This window comes from Pongo abelii, chromosome 21 (genome assembly GCF_028885655.2).
Source record: "Pongo abelii isolate AG06213 chromosome 21, NHGRI_mPonAbe1-v2.0_pri, whole genome shotgun sequence".
Classification (NCBI taxonomy): Eukaryota; Metazoa; Chordata; class Mammalia; order Primates; family Hominidae; genus Pongo; species Pongo abelii.
The window spans coordinates 512,573-527,817 of record NC_072006.2 but is presented as its reverse complement, the minus strand read 5'-3'; the positions used below and the strand labels follow the sequence as shown (position 1 = coordinate 527,817).

Here is a 15,245-nt window from a genome sequence, read left to right as displayed (position 1 = left end):
ACCGCTGACTCCTTTCATTTCTCCAGCCTGGGAAAGGTAGTGTTCCGAGAGGTAAAGATGGGGAGGGCTAGGAGGAGGTGCCAGGCCTGGAAAGGGCCAGGGGCAGGCCCTAGCAGGAGAGGAGGGAGCTGAGCAATGAGGGTGTTGGCTAAAGACAACAGCATCTTGATGGGAAAGGAGGAGCAATGGGAAAGACTGGAGTATCTCAGGCCTTCTCAGTGGATTGTGGGAGAGAGGCAGCTGGAAGACAGGCCTCCCTCTGGAGTTCATAGCTGAGTTGCTGTCCAAATCAGTGGTCCCTAGAATCTATAAAACAAAACTGAGAACTTCAGAGGTGCATCCAGAGGAGCCACACTCCAAAAGGACCACTTCCAGGTAAGCATGACACACTGCTGGATGCACACGCTCCTGACTTCAGGTTCCAGGATCTTTCTCACTGCCTTCATCCCCAGCTAGTAATAGAGAGACCCTTCCCCTGGAGCCTGGGTGGTGACTCAGAGATCTACTGGTCAGCACAGAGAGCTGGGGCAGGAATACACATCTGCAGTGATGAGGGATATGGAGCAGTGACCTCATGGCCACGGCCTGGTTAATGGTGTCTTTGCCACTCCCAAGCTAGCCCATGGCTGACGGATCTTCCTCTGCTTGATCTCCTAGCTGACGTGTGCAAACCTAGGTACTCCAGAAATTCCACAACTGGCAGCTCTCAGCCATCCCTCCTGGGCAGGGCTAATACTGGGGGCTCTGGCTTTTGTTGGAACCCACATGGGACCAGCAAATGTTTGACTCCAGGGTTCACAGGGCTTTGTTCTTCTGCTGAAGGCAACCCTGAGCATGCTCCCAAGAAACGGACTCCAGAACTTATTTTAGGCAAACTAGGATTCCCCTGTGGCTGGGCAGTTCTAATGGGGAAAAGCGGGGTAACTGAGAGTTGTTGAACCGACAAAATCTTCCTCATGTTTCTAGCCTCCTAACTGAGGGCATTCACATTTATGGAGCAGTGACTGTTTACCTGGGGAGAGTTTGCAGCAATAAAGGGGACATCCCTTTCCTGTAGAAGCTCACAGAATGGGGGTACATAAACGGAGGGAGTTATTGAGAGATTCAGGCCCAGACTGGACAGATGAAGAAGGCGTCCCTCTCACGAGAAGAGGAAAAGGCATCCCTGAGGGGAGGAAGAACAGGAGGTACCAGTGCTCCTAGGGGAGACGACAGGGCAAAAGCAGACAGGGGAGAGGTCACTGCACACCAGGCGACTCTGGGAACGTCTCCCTGCCCTTCAGGGAACATCCAGCGCCTGTGCTCCTCCTCAGAGCCCTGGAGGCGGGGTTGGGACGCGCATCTGACTCTGCGGGGGTTCCCGTGGATTTGATGGGCGTCCTGCTGTTCTCTCCCCAGACGCCATGCGGCAAACCCTACTGCTGCTGCTGCTGACGGTGCTGCGCCCCAGCTGGGCAGACCCTCCCCAGGAGAAGGTCCCGCTCTTCCGGGTCACTCAGCAGGGCCTCTGGGGGAGCAGTGGCAGCAACGCCACCGACTCGCCCTGCAAGGGGCTGCCCGCCGCGGATGCGACGGCCTTGACCCTGGCGGACCGCAACCTGGAGCGCCTGCCCGGCTGCCTACCGCGCACACTGCGCAGCCTCGACGCCAGCCACAACCTGCTGCGCGTCCTGAGCACATCCGAGCTCGGCCACCTGGAGCAGCTGCAGGTGCTGACCCTGCGCCACAACCGCATCGCCGCGCTGCGCTGGGGCCCGGGTGGGCCGGCCGGGCTGCACACCCTGGACCTCAGCTACAACCAGCTGGCCGCTCTGCCGCCGTGCGCCGGGCCCGCGCTGAGCAGCCTCCGCGCCCTGGCGCTCGCCGGGAATCCGCTGCAGACGCTGCAGCCCCGGGCCTTCGCCTGCTTCCCGGCGCTGCAGCTCCTCAACCTTTCCTGCACCGCGCTGGGTCGCGGAGCCCAGGGGGGCATCGCCGAGGCGGCGTTCGCTGGAGAGGATGGCGCGCCCCTGGCCACGCTCGAAGTCCTGGATCTCAGCGGCACGTTCCTTGAACGGGGTGAGTCCGGGCGCCCCGCGTTTTCAGCCAGCCTGAGCGCAGAGCCAGGCTGCGCGTGCTCTCCTGGGGGCAGGGCTGCGTTCTTCCTCGAGGGGTGACCCGGGTGCCCAGCTCGTAGCAGGGTTCAAAAAAACACCAGCCACATTTTTCGAGCAAGCGGGCCCAGTTTGAAGCGCCACACAGGAGTCACTTTCTTGAATCCTAGGAGATGGGAACTGTTACCATCTCCGTTGTATATATGAGGGAACCATAGCCCAGAAAGGTGAAACTTGGTCATACATTAAGCAAATCTGAACCCAGGCATTCTGGGTCCAGAGCCCAAAACTTTAACCACTCTGTTCTGCTTCCCAGCATGGCTGGATAAGCGCTTGTGGAATGGGGAAGTGAGTGCATGCTTTGGGGCTGATGAATGGAGAAACTGAGCCGCAAACATGCAGTTAGCTGAAGTGACTGAGGCTTCCAGGATGAATTCACTGATTTTTCTACCTGGTTGGGCAAAATTGTTTCTGTGAATGTTTAATCACTCAAGCCACAGGAGAGCGGTGAGATTAACCGGTCTCCTGTTCTTGGTGTTCTTTGATTCACACGGCTGGTTTTACTATTTTTTTAAAAACACTGCACGTGTCTACAACCACCTGTTTCATCAAAGACAAAGAGAAAAAACAGCTAGAATGGGGAACACCGAGGGGAAGGGGCACGCTCTCCATGTATTAGGAGAGCCACAAAATTAGGTTTCTGGGGCCCCCTCGCCTCCTTAATTACGTTCCGCAGAAGTTCCCCACACTTGACAGACATCAGAACAAAGTCTGGTTATTTTTTGTGTGGACTTTAATGAGAAGGTGGAGCAGCAACAGACTTGGAGACAGTGTTCTGGGTTCAAGCCTTGTCTCTGCCGCTTTCCAGCTATGTGGCCTTGGGCCAATCAATCCCCTCTCTAGCCTTGGCTGACTAAGATTGGAAGAAAGGAAGGACTGGTTGTCCCTGAGCACCCTTCCAGCTGAAATGACCACAATTCTGAGATTCCTAGAGCTGCTAACTCTGCCCATGCTCAGCGATGACCTTCACAATTCACCTTGCCACTCTCGTTCTTTCCTTCATGCCGTGCTGGCCTCCTGGATTTGTGCGTTCTGGAGTAGTTGGCAGTTTCCCTTCTGTGTTTCAGTTGAGTCAGGGTGGATCAGAGACCTGCCGAAGCTCACATCCCTCTACCTGAGGAAGATGCCTCGGCTGACGACCCTGGAGGGGGACATTTTCAAGATGACCCCCAAGCTGCGGCAGCTGGACTGTCAGGACTCCCCAGCACTTGCTTCTGTCGCCACACACCTCTTTCAAGATACTCCACATCTACAGGTCCTTCTGTTCCAGAAGTAAGTACTTCTGAGGCACATCTTAATCACATGACTGATTTTTGCCCATTATGCTATGTTGAATTTTATAGAACAAACCAGACCTTAATTTTTCTCCCACTACTCTTCCAAATCCTCTCTGGGGCTTTGTTTTCCCCCACCCTTTGGGTGATATCTTGGGTAGGTCCCAGATAGTCCACCCAGCCATCTAGCCTTGCAACTCAGTCCGGTTCAGAGTAGTATTAGAAAGCCAAACTCCTATGCCTTTAAAGTTTGTTTTAAGCCCAGACTTAGAAATTTACAGCGGGAAGAGGTGAGGAGGACCTCAGGTCTCCTCTCTGTCTGGATCTGCTTTCTTCCGCACATGTCATGCAAGTTCAGTCCCTTCCAGAATTTGAGTGGATCTAGGGATGAAAGTATTGATATTGTTAGAAAATCCCTTGGAAGTCTATGGGCAGGCCCTGTTAGTCCTATTTTACACAATGCAGTCACTAAAGATGGAATTATTCTTCTAAAAGGATGAACAACTTTTCAAAGCAAAGGCAGAACCATTCACTCCATTCTTTCCTTTATTCAATAAATAGCTATTGAGCACATGATGTTGTGAGGGGAAATGCTTTATATCTCTGGCTCAGACTCCTTTGAGCTCGATAAAAACCCAAGAACTGTGTAAAGTGCCAGGATACAAATATCAAATAGTTTCTTTTTCTGTAAAATAGAGCTATGACAATAAAAGTTCGCTTTGGGGCTTTTCATGAGAAAAAGAGTATATGGTTTATGTAGAGCATTTAGCTCAGTGCCTGGCATATGATATTTTTCCTCTAAAATTAGTGAAGATGATGGTGGTGGTGATAATGGAGATGCTGATTGATGTCAGTGATGGTGATGGTGATGGTGATGGTGATGGTGATGATGGTGGGTGATGGTGCTAATTATAATGCTGAGGATAGTGATGATTGTATGACATAATAGTGATGGTGAGGCCAGGCACGATGGCTCATGCCTGTAATCCCAGCCCTTTTGGAGGCTGAGGTGGGTGGATCACCTGAGGTCAGGAGTTTGAGACCAGCCTGGCCAACATGGTGAAACCCCCATCTCTACTAAAAGAAATACAAAATTAGCCAGGCATGGTGGCACGTGCCTGTAGTCCCAGCTACTTGGGAGGCTGAGGCAGGAGAATTGCTTGATCCAGAGAAGTGGAGGTTGCAGTGAGCTGAGATTGCACCATTGCACTCCAGCCTGGACAACAAGAATGAAACTCTGTCCCAAAATCAAAACAAAACAAAAAAATAGTGGTGGTGAGAACACTGACGGTGGCAATGGTGATGTGATAGTGATGGTGATATTAATAAAGATAATGATATTGATGGTCATGATGACTTTGGTGATGGTGACATTGACAACATGGCCACTGCTTTCAGGGAGCTCACAGTTCAGTATAGGTAGCAGATATCTGCCATTTATCATAACACGTCATGATCCATAGCAGAGACACATGCCATGTGCTGTGTTATAAGGCAGGTGGGGGTAATGATCCATCAGACTGGATCAGAGAGGCTTCTTCAGGAACAGCATAACTGGTCCATATCTCAAAAGGCAAGTCCAAGCTCACCGGGTGAATGTCAGAAGAGAAAGGCCATCCAGGCCTAAAAAGAGCAAGCGTCCCAGGTTCAGAAGTGATGACCACTTCCTCTCATCCCTTTACTTGTCAATTCACTGCAATCTGACCACCCACATCAGTTGCCAAGTCAGTGGACACTTATGTCTGTGGAGCCTATTGTTTATTTCCTCCCTCTTGACGTTCTCTGTCTCTTTGGCCCCAGGATGTTGCCCTGGTGCTTCTCCAGCCTTCCTGGCTAGGCCTTCTTAATGTCCTTGCCTATTTCCACTTATAACTTTCTTGCAGGTCATTTGTCACCCTGTGCACTACTCCAGCACCATCACCTTCCCTCAAGCCTAATGCGTCCTCCTCCATCTCTGTGCTGAGGATGCTTAGTTGAGTATCTCCAGCCAAGGCCTTCTGATGAGCCCCAGAATCATGTATCTAATTGCCTGCTGGATAGTAAAGATCTATGAGGCATCCAGGGGAAATGTTCAGTAATAATAACACGAACCTCTTGTACTGTGCCAGGCATAGTTCTAAGCATATATTGAAGTATTTACTCTTGCAGCAATCCAGATAGGGAGGATTCAGTCATTATTCCCATTTCACAGATGAAAAAACTGAGACACAGAGATGTTAAATACCTTTCCCCAGTTCACATAGCTAGTAAATAGCAGAATCAGAATTTGAGCCCAGGCAGTTTGGCTCCACATCTGATACCTTAAACACAATGCTGTATCAGACCGAAGCTTGGAGGAGGAGAGTCTGAGCCAGAGGTATGAATTTGGGAGTATAAAGATGATATTTGAAGCCAAAGGAATTCATGAGATCACCAGAGAGATGAGGGCCCAGAACTGAGCCTTGAAGAACCCCAACTTTTAACATCGGGATGAAGAAGAACCAGGAAAGGAGACCAAGAAGGTATGACCAGTGGAGTAGCAGAAAAACCAGGAGAATGTGATGTCCTGGAGGTCAAGAGAGGAGAGTGCTTAAGGAGGGAGAGAGTGGTTGGCAAAACCATCAGGAGCCCTAGTCAGCTGAGAATGGGGTGACCACAGGATTTGGCAAAATGTGGGACATCAGCGACATTCATTCCCAAGGGAGCCAGGCGAAAGGGGTGGAAGAGTCATTGCAGGAGTCAAGTCCCCAGGACTCGTTTCATTTCCATCCCCAACAGCTCCTGTGCCAGCCCCCTTCCCTTTGACCCTTTAGGGCAACTCTAGATAAAGTCCTCTTCGTCTCCCATCTTCCTTACTGCCTTCTGATAGATGTTTCCATCTTCACAGGCCCCATTTTAGAGCAGGGAGGTCTTATTTTCATTTATGTTATGGGCCCTTTTGACAGTCTGGTGAAGCCTGTAGGTCTACTCTTTTTTTTTTTTTTTTTTTTTTTTTTTTTTTGAGATGGAGTCTTGCTCTGTCACCAGGCTGGAGTGCAGTGGCACTATCTCAGCTCACTGCAACCTTCACCTCCCAGGTTCAAGTGCTTCTCCTGCCTCAGCCTCCTGAGTACTTGGGACTACAGGTACGCGCCACCACACCCAGCTATTTTTTTTTGTATTTTTAGTAGAGATGGGGTTTCATCATGTTGGCCAGGATGGTCTCGATCTCCTGACCTCGTGATCTGCCTGCCTCGGCTTCCCAAAGTGCTGGGATTACAGGTGTGAGCCACTGCTCCCAGCCATGGTCCCCTCTTATCAGAAGAGTGGTGTGTGTCTGTGTGTGTGTGTATGTGTGTGAGTATGTATGTGTGTCTGCTTCTTTAACACCTTAAGTGACAAAACCTACCAGTAAGTCTAATAACTTTCATCATTTTAATGATTGTAAATGACATGGAACTACTGGAAAGTGACATGGAAATATCTGCAATTTCTATTAACAATTCTCCAATAGAAATTATTTAGGAGAGCAAATGGAGACTTCTTCCACACTAGGGCCCTATCAGAAGTAGAGAATACTCAAATGTGACACATATCAGGAACCAGCCAGGCTCTCTCCTTCCTCAGCATGTGGGACTTTATCACGTGTAGGTGGCACTGGGTGGCAGAAAGAACCACCAAAGCGAAGTGTACCTTTTCCCCTAAGAATAATTTTCTTTACATGTAGAACATGTAACATGCTGTCTACCTCACTAAGTTGTCATAGTGATGTTAATGAGACAATGTAAATAAAGGACTCAGCGGTGTTACTCAAAGGAAAAAAAAGTAATCCTCTTCCTTTCCCACTTCAGGGAAAAAGAAAAGCATTTGCTTTCCACACACACACAAAAATACTGATTGAACTCTCATTCTAACATTTCCATTCTAGCTATGTAAAATCTGCAAAAACAAGCATACACGCATATATACATATATACACTGGTATATGCACATATGGCTTAAGTTTTAATACAAATGGCACATACATAAATCTAGTGTTCCAGAGGTGACTGTCACTTTCCCACTGGCCAGAAGTGATAGAGCAGATCTGGGTGACATGTCCTTCCTTTCCCAGAACAACAGCATCTTCTCCAGAGTAGTAAAAGGCAGGTTCCCAGGCAGACTGAGGAAAGCCAGCCTTTGGTCAGAAGAGATTTGAATGTAAAATGCAGCTCCCATTGCCCATGATGAATTATCACTGAGTACATGTAAATGAGGCAAAATCTGGGAGGTCCAGGAGACTCACAGAGTCAAGAAAGTCAAGGCCAAACACTCTGTGAGAGTCTGTGAGACTCTGGGTAAGAAAGAAGTGAGCCAGGAGCAGATCTGCCATTGCTAGGTGTGGTAGACTCTATGCAAAAATGGCCTCAGTAATTCCCCCCATCCCTGTAGGCACAACTCTTTGCAACATGATTGCAGCTCCTCCTATATATATATTTTTTAATTTAAATTGTTTAGAGTCAAGGCCTAGTTCTGCTCCCCAGGTTGGAGTGCAGTGGCACAATCATGGCTCACTATAACCTCTAACTCAAGCGATCCTCCCATCTCAGCCTCCCAAGTAGCTGGGACCACAGGTGTACTCCACCATGCCTGGCCAATTGTTAAATTTTTTTTGTAGAGACAGGGTCTTGCTATGTTGCCCAGGCTAGTCTGAAACTCCTGGCCTCAAGTGATCCTCCCACCTTGGCCTCCCAAAGGGCTAGGATTACAGGCATGAGCCATTGCACCAGGCCCCATATTTCAAGGAGTCTATTGCTCTACCTCTTGAAGCTGGGCTTGGCCTTGTGATTTGCTTGAGCCAGTGGGACATTAGCAAATGTGATGTAAGCAGAAACTAGAAAGCAATTGAGCACTGGGGCCTGCCCTCTCCTGCTATTGGGGATCCCTCCACTACCATGTGAATAAGCCCAGGCTAGCCTCCTGGGTGATGACAGACACATGGAGAGAAGTCCCAGCACAGCCAGTTAAGCCTTACACATGAGGCCATCCCAGATCATCTGGCCCCAGCTGAGCTAATCCAGACCACAAGAACCACTGAGCCAACCCACAGAATCATGCAAAGGAATAAATATTTATTGTTTTAAGTTACTAAGTTTGAAGGATATGCTCTACTTAGCAAGAGTTCACTGACGCACTTAAATGAGGCATCTTCCAAAGGACTGGCATTGAGTGTCACCAGCCACAGTGCAATAACACTGGTCCATAATAACAATATCTACTTGTATGTAGAGATTTGCATTTACAAACACTTTTATCATCATGCACTCTTTTTGTTTTTTTGTGTTTTTGTTGTTGTTGTTTGTTTGTTTTGTTTTATTTTTTGAGACAGGGTCTCACTCTCCTGCCTATCCTGGAGGGTAGTGGTGTGATCTTGGCTCACCGCAACTTCTGCCTCCCAGGCTCAAGTGATTCTCCTGCCTCAGCCTCCCGAGTAGCTGGGATTACAGGTGCATCACTACCACCCAGCTAATTTTTGTATTTTTAGTAGAGACAGAGTTTCACCATGTTGGCCAGGCTGGTCTCTAACTCCTAGCCTCAAATAATCCACCTGCCTTGGCCTCCCAAAGTGCTGGGATTACAGGTGTGAGACACCGTGCCCAGCCAACACACATTCTTTTTGATAGAACGATCAGTCATGGGAATATTGTCCCCAGTTGATATGAAGCATAATATTTCCTGTTAGGTTGGTATCTCTGTTTTACAACAGAGGATAAAAAATGAAGTTCGAGGTCATTAAGAGTTTTGCCCAAAGCAGTATTCTCCAACCCCTATCAGAATGCTTCTGATACCATGGGCATGGTTCTGACACCATGCCTCTCTGGGAATATCTTTGATCCAATTGTAAAAACCTGACTTAATTATTTTTTTTGTTTGTATTTCAGCTGCAACTTGAGTTCCTTCCCTCCTTGGACCCTGGATTCCTCCCAGGTCCTATTGATCAACCTCTTTGGCAACCCCCTAACTTGCAGTTGTGACTTGTCTTGGCTCCTCACGGATGCAAAGAGAACTGTCCTAAGCAGGTAACACATTTACAAAGCAGATGGCTGAGGGGTGAGGGTCAGCCTTCAGAAGCTGAAGTTCTCCAGCTTACGTCTTGCTCACGTGACCATGCTTGGCACTTTGGCCATGTTGGGCTGGGCAGCCTTCCCCATGTAGTCATACTCAGGGATCCAGGTGATGGAAGCTGCCTCCATTCCAGCCAGCCAGAAGGAGCAAAGAGCATGGAGGAGCAGACCTGGAGGTTTTTATTGAGCCAGGCTGGGAGGTGTTACTCCTCACTTCCACTCACATTCATTAGCCAGGAGCCACACCTACCTGCAAGGGAGGCTGGGAAGTGTAGTCTGGCTTAACCACTGGGTTCTACTAAATCTTCAAGATGGAGCCTGGCATCCTGCTCCCGGGTTATCCAGTCCTAGGCCCGTGGGCTTACAGAGCTCTCCTGGGAAATTCCTATGAAGGCTATTGGCTAGAAAGAGCTGTTTTTGCAGTGGAGAGCTGCATTTAGGCTGGCCACCAGGAGACAGTGGGAGCTGGGGAGCTGGGAACACCCCCAGTCCTGAGCACTTTCAAACCAGTTCCACCAAGTAAACACTATACCTTGGGAGGCAACCCCCCCTCGCCACCATTCTGCAGGATTTGTTTATTTGTTTGCACCATTTTGTTTGTTTGGAGACAGGGTCTTGCTCTGTTGCCCAGGCTGGAGTGCAGTGGTGCGATCATGTCTCATTACACCCTCAACCTCCTGGGCTCAGTGATCATCCTACCTCAGCTTCTAGAGGAGCTGGGACCACAGGTGCAAGCCACCACACCCGGCTAATTTTTTTTTTATCTTTTTATAGAGATGGAGTCTCATCATGTTACCCAGGCTGGTCTCAAACTCCTGGACTCAAGTGATCCTCCCATCTGGGCCTCCCAAAGAGTTGGGATTACAGGCATGAACCACCATGCCCGGCCAAGATTCTTTTCTCATCTCCCACCCAAGCCCAGCTGTGAAGTGGGGCTAAGTCTGCCCCCCAACCCCACATTCCCTCCAGAGAGAAGCACCTGGGCCCTTTGCAGTTAAGGGTCTCATCACGGTATTAATGATGAAGCTGAGAGTACAGGCTCTGGAGCCAGAGAGTCCAGCTTCATCCTACTTACTACTATTTTATTAATTTATTTTAGAGACAGGGTCTTGCTCTGTCATCCAAGCTGGAGTGCAGTGGCATGATCATGGCTCACTGCAGCCTTAGACTCCTGGGCTCAAGCAATCCTCCTGCCTCATCCTCCCAAGTAGCTGAGACCACAGCCATGTGCCACCATACCTGGCTAAGTTTCTGTTTGTTTGTTTTGTTTTGTTTGTTTTGGTAGAGACGAGGTCTCACTATGTTGACCAGGCTGGTCTCCAACTCCTGGCCTCAAGTGATCCTCCTACCTGGGCCTCCCAAAGTGCTGAGACTCCAGGCATGAGCCACTGTACCTGGCCTACTTACTACTGTTGAGTTGAGCTGAGCTATTTCACCTGAGTTACTTCAGCCTCTACCTTCTCATCTGTAAAATGGGGTAATAGAGTCTACTGCGTAAGTAGTGCAGACTAAATTAGTTGACACATTGGAGTGTGAAGAATAGCCCCTAGCACATGGGAAGCACTCAGAAATGGTAGCTAGTATGAGTTTTTTTTGTTTTGTTTTTTTGTTTTTTTTGAGACAGAGTCTCCCTCTGTTGCCCAGGCTGGAGTGCAGTGGTGCAATCTCAGCTCACTGCAACCTCTGCCTCCCAGGTTCAAGTGATTCTCCTGCCTCAGCCTCCTGAGTAGCTGAGATTACAGGCACCCACCACCATGCCCGGCTAATTTTTGTATTTTTAGTAGAAAGGGGGTTTCGCCGTGTTAGCCAGGACGGTCTTGACCTCCTGACCTTGTGATCGGCCCGCCTCAGCCTCCCAAAGTTCTGAGATTACAGGCTTGAGCCATCGCACCGGCCCGAGTATGGTTTTTATTACTAGTGCTTTCTTGCCAGGAAGCAGACAGGTGAGAACAAAATGGCAAATGACACTCAGAGAATCTGGACTCCTTCTCACAGTGCTTGCCCCCGGGTAGGCTCTGCTATTGCTAGCTATGGTGTCTTGGGCAATTAGTTCCTCCTTCTAAACTTCTGTTTGCTTCTTTGCCCAATGGGAGTGAGGACAGGAGCTTCCTCCAAAGGTTTCCCCAGAATCAGTGAGGTGGTATGTGCGGCGTGTGTGCCCTGGGGTGCCTGGCAGAGACGCGTTGATGGGCTTGGCAGGGGGTGACGTCGGCAATGAGGATTCAAAGCTCTGCCCAGAGGTGTCCCTGAAGCCAGACGTCTTCTAACTGGTTGGCCTCCCCTCCAGGGCAGCAGACACTATGTGCGCGCCAGCTGCGGGATCCAGCGGCCCCTTCTCAGCCTCCCTGTCACTCTCCCAGCTGCCCGGAGTGTGCCAGTCCGACCAAAGCACCACTCTCTGGGCTTCACACCCACCTTGCTTCAACCGCTCCACCTACGCACAGGGTCCCACCGTCGCGCCCAGCGCAGCCCCAGCCACCCGACCTGCGGGAGACCAGCAGAGTGTCTCCAAGGCCCCTAACGTGGGCTCTCGCACGATAGCTGCATGGCAGCACAGCGATGCACGGGAGGGGACTGCCCCCTCCACGACCAACTCTGTAGCAGGTCACAGCAACTCCAGCGTTTTCCCCAGGGCTGCCAGCACCACCAGGACCCAGCACCGAGGAGAACATGCCCCCGGGCTTGTCCTTGAGCCTGATATCTCAGCCGCCTCCACCCCACTGGCCAGCAAGTTCCTGGGCCCCTTCCCTACCTCGTGGAACCGCATAAGCTCGCCTCAGCCCGACCAGAGGACACACGCCACACACCAAGCCCCCAACCCGAGTCCTTCCGAGGGCGAGATTCCAGTCTTGCTGCTGGACGACTACAGTGAGGAGGAGGAGGGGAGGAAGGAGGAGGTGGGAACGCCTCACCAGGACGTCCCCTGTGATTACCATCCCTGCAAGCACCTGCAGACCCCGTGCGCGGAGCTGCAGAGGAGGTGGCGGTGCCGGTGCCCCGGCCTCAGTGGGGAAGACACCATCCCAGACCCGCCCAGGCTGCAGGGGGTGACGGAGACCACGGACACGTCGGCGCTGGTCCACTGGTGTGCCCCCAACTCGGTAGTGCACGGGTACCAGATCCGCTACTCTGCAGAGGGCTGGGCAGGGAACCAGTCGGTGGTGGGGGTCATCTACGCCACGGCCCGGCAGCACCCTCTGTACGGGCTGTCGCCGGGCACCACCTACCGCGTGTGCGTGCTGGCGGCCAATAGGGCTGGCCTGAGCCAGCCGCGGCCCTCGGGCTGGGGGAGCCCGTGCGCCGCCTTCACCACCAAACCCAGCTTCGCGCTCTTGCTCTCTGGGCTGTGCGCCGCCAGCGGCCTGTTGCTCGCCAGCACCGTGGTGCTCTCCGCATGTCTCTGCAGGCGGGGCCAGACGCTACGCCTGCAGCGCTGCGACACGCACCTGGTGGCCTACAAAAACCCGACCTTTGATGATTACCCGCTGGGGCTCCAGACCGTCAGTTAGCCCAGCTTCTGGGATAACGCGTCTAATCGAACTGGATCTGAGCGCAGAAAGGAAGACACAGGGTCAAAAACGACCCCATCCGCTCCTAGGGTTTCTAATTCCCGTGAAGCCAGAATGCCTTGGGCACACATGGAACTTGCCACACTGAGTGTCTCGGTCCAAGGAACAACTGCCCTCCCTTCCTTCTACTTAACTCTCCGTTCTCAGAAACCTGATGGTCAATGCCAGATCGCTCCCCACTGCCACCAGGCCTTCTTGTGTGTTGGTTCATTTGGGGTTTTCAGCAGTCAGTGCCCCTCTATCCAGTAGAATAGTGTATGGAAGTAGGAAGGGATGAAACAGAGAAATTGCATAACCCAGCTTCTTTGATCATGTTAGAAATCACATCCTCAGGTCTTTCCAGCAGAAGCTCCTTCATTGGTCAAGCTCTAAGACACAACGAGCTCTGTTATTCAAGAAATCAATTCCAGTTCCAATTCCTGAGAACTAGGGTAAGGGGGAGAGCTAAGGGTTGCTTCCTAAGGCCTTCTGGGTTTATTAGTTCCATTTCAGGACATGACAAGGAAATGTACTTCCGGCTTTACAGTTAAAACCAGTTTTCTGGGAACATTTGTCAAACACAGGGAAAGGCTATCTTTTTAAGTTAGTGTTTACTGCATTTCACCAAAGACTAAATGGACAAATAAATTATAAATTCATTTTTTAGGAGGCATAATAAACTTTGGAAATCTTTTTTCTTAATTAGAAGGAAGAAATGAGCAAAAGAGAACCCGAAGCTCTAGCTAGAAGCCCAAGTGTTTCTCTGCCCTAATTGCATCAAACAATGCCTTAATAATCTGTCTTCATGTGGGAGGCATCTACTCTGTCCTCTACTTTTTCACTTTTATGCAAACTCAGGGGGAAACTCAGGGGAAAAAATGATTCTATGAAATTAGAGCCATATTTCTAGATTTTAATTTTCAACATTAGCATTTATTAATTTCCTGCAGCTGCTGTAACAAGTTACCACAAACTGGTAAAACTGGCTTAAAAGAACAGAAATGTATTTTCCTACAGTTCAGGCCAGAAATCCCAAATCAAAGCATCAGTGGGGTTGGTTCCTCTTGGAGGCTCTGAGGGAGTTGTTCCATGTCCTCTCCCAGCTTCGGATGGTTGGCAGCAATCCTCAGTATTCCTTAGCTCGCCGACATCATTCCAATCTATCCCTCCATCATCTCACGGCATTCTCTCTGTTCATATTTCCTTTTTTCCTTTTTTTAACAAAAAAAAACCTAGTTATTGGGTTAAGGCCCACTGTAATCCAGTATGACCTAATTCTATCTTGACTGCATCTAAAAAGACCCTATTTCCAAATAAGGTCACATGTACAGTACTGGGGGTTTAAACGTGAACATATCTTTCTTGGGAGATGCAATTCAAGCCACAAGAGCATTTACTTCTACTGTAGGAAGAAAACAAATCAAGTTTAAATCCCATGTATCTTTTGTTTCCAAACCATGCTGCAGAAACTAAAACTGAATTGCACTATATATTTCTAGGTGTTTGAAGTTTTGAAAGAGCTTCCCAAAACTTTAAGGTAGATCCCTAGTTTCATCATAAATGTAACTAAAAGAATTGGCCTAAATGATTTCAAAGATCTCCACCAGCTCCTGGTTAAAAACTGCAAAGCTATGATGTTGTGGGCTTGTAAAAAAAAAAAAAAAAAAAAACACACACACACACAAAACTGCAAAGCATGGTTGGTGTGCACCTGTAATCCCAACTACTTGGGAAGCTGAGGTGAAAGGGTCACTTGGGCTCAGGAATGAGGCCCCAACTAAAATTTGCTGCAAAGCCCAAAATCTAATTAGTATAAATTTCTCAGACATATAATTAAATGACACTAATGCTTTAAGCTTACTGTCAAGGTTAAGTCTATTCTGTGAAGACATTGAAATGAATTTTCATCATGTTTTGAGTCTAGAAACAAGTACATACTCAGACATGTCTAATACAATTCCAGTGTTTTATAAACTGGCAGAATTGATGTGTTTTACAACAATTCAGTATCCAAAAGCCTGAGGAGACTTGGACCATTTTCCTAAGGGATGAAGTGGAAAAAGTTTATTAACCAGAGCCAGATTGAGACCTTAATAATAAAAAGATTATGGGTCCAACCCATAAGTCACTCTAAATGGCATCAACACTAAACCATAAATAAGTGTAACAAAGTGCAAAGTTCTAAATTTTCACATAGCTACTTCAAGT

The 15,245-nt window shown here is 49.3% G+C and overlaps 2 protein-coding genes across 4 annotated transcripts in view; one reads left to right on the top strand and one right to left on the bottom strand.

The window, feature by feature from the left end:
• Positions 1-1,403: 1,403 nt before the first annotated feature.
• Positions 1,404-13,829, top strand: LRRN4 (leucine rich repeat neuronal 4). Its single transcript, XM_002829946.5, has 4 exons — positions 1,404-2,058; positions 3,221-3,425; positions 9,307-9,444; positions 11,777-13,829. The coding sequence occupies exons 1-4, from the start codon at positions 1,404-1,406 to the stop codon at positions 12,996-12,998; spliced, it is 2,220 nt and encodes a 739-aa protein (XP_002829992.4). The 3' UTR covers positions 12,999-13,829.
• Positions 13,830-13,892: 63 nt separating this feature from the next.
• Positions 13,893-15,245, bottom strand: part of CRLS1 (cardiolipin synthase 1) — a 33,480-nt gene continuing 32,127 nt past the window's right edge. For all 3 annotated transcript variants that reach the window (XR_008516796.2, XR_008516798.1, XR_008516797.2), the window contains one exon: positions 13,893-14,248. The gene's annotated coding sequence lies outside the window, so the exon portion shown is untranslated. The remainder of the gene's footprint in view (positions 14,249-15,245) is intronic.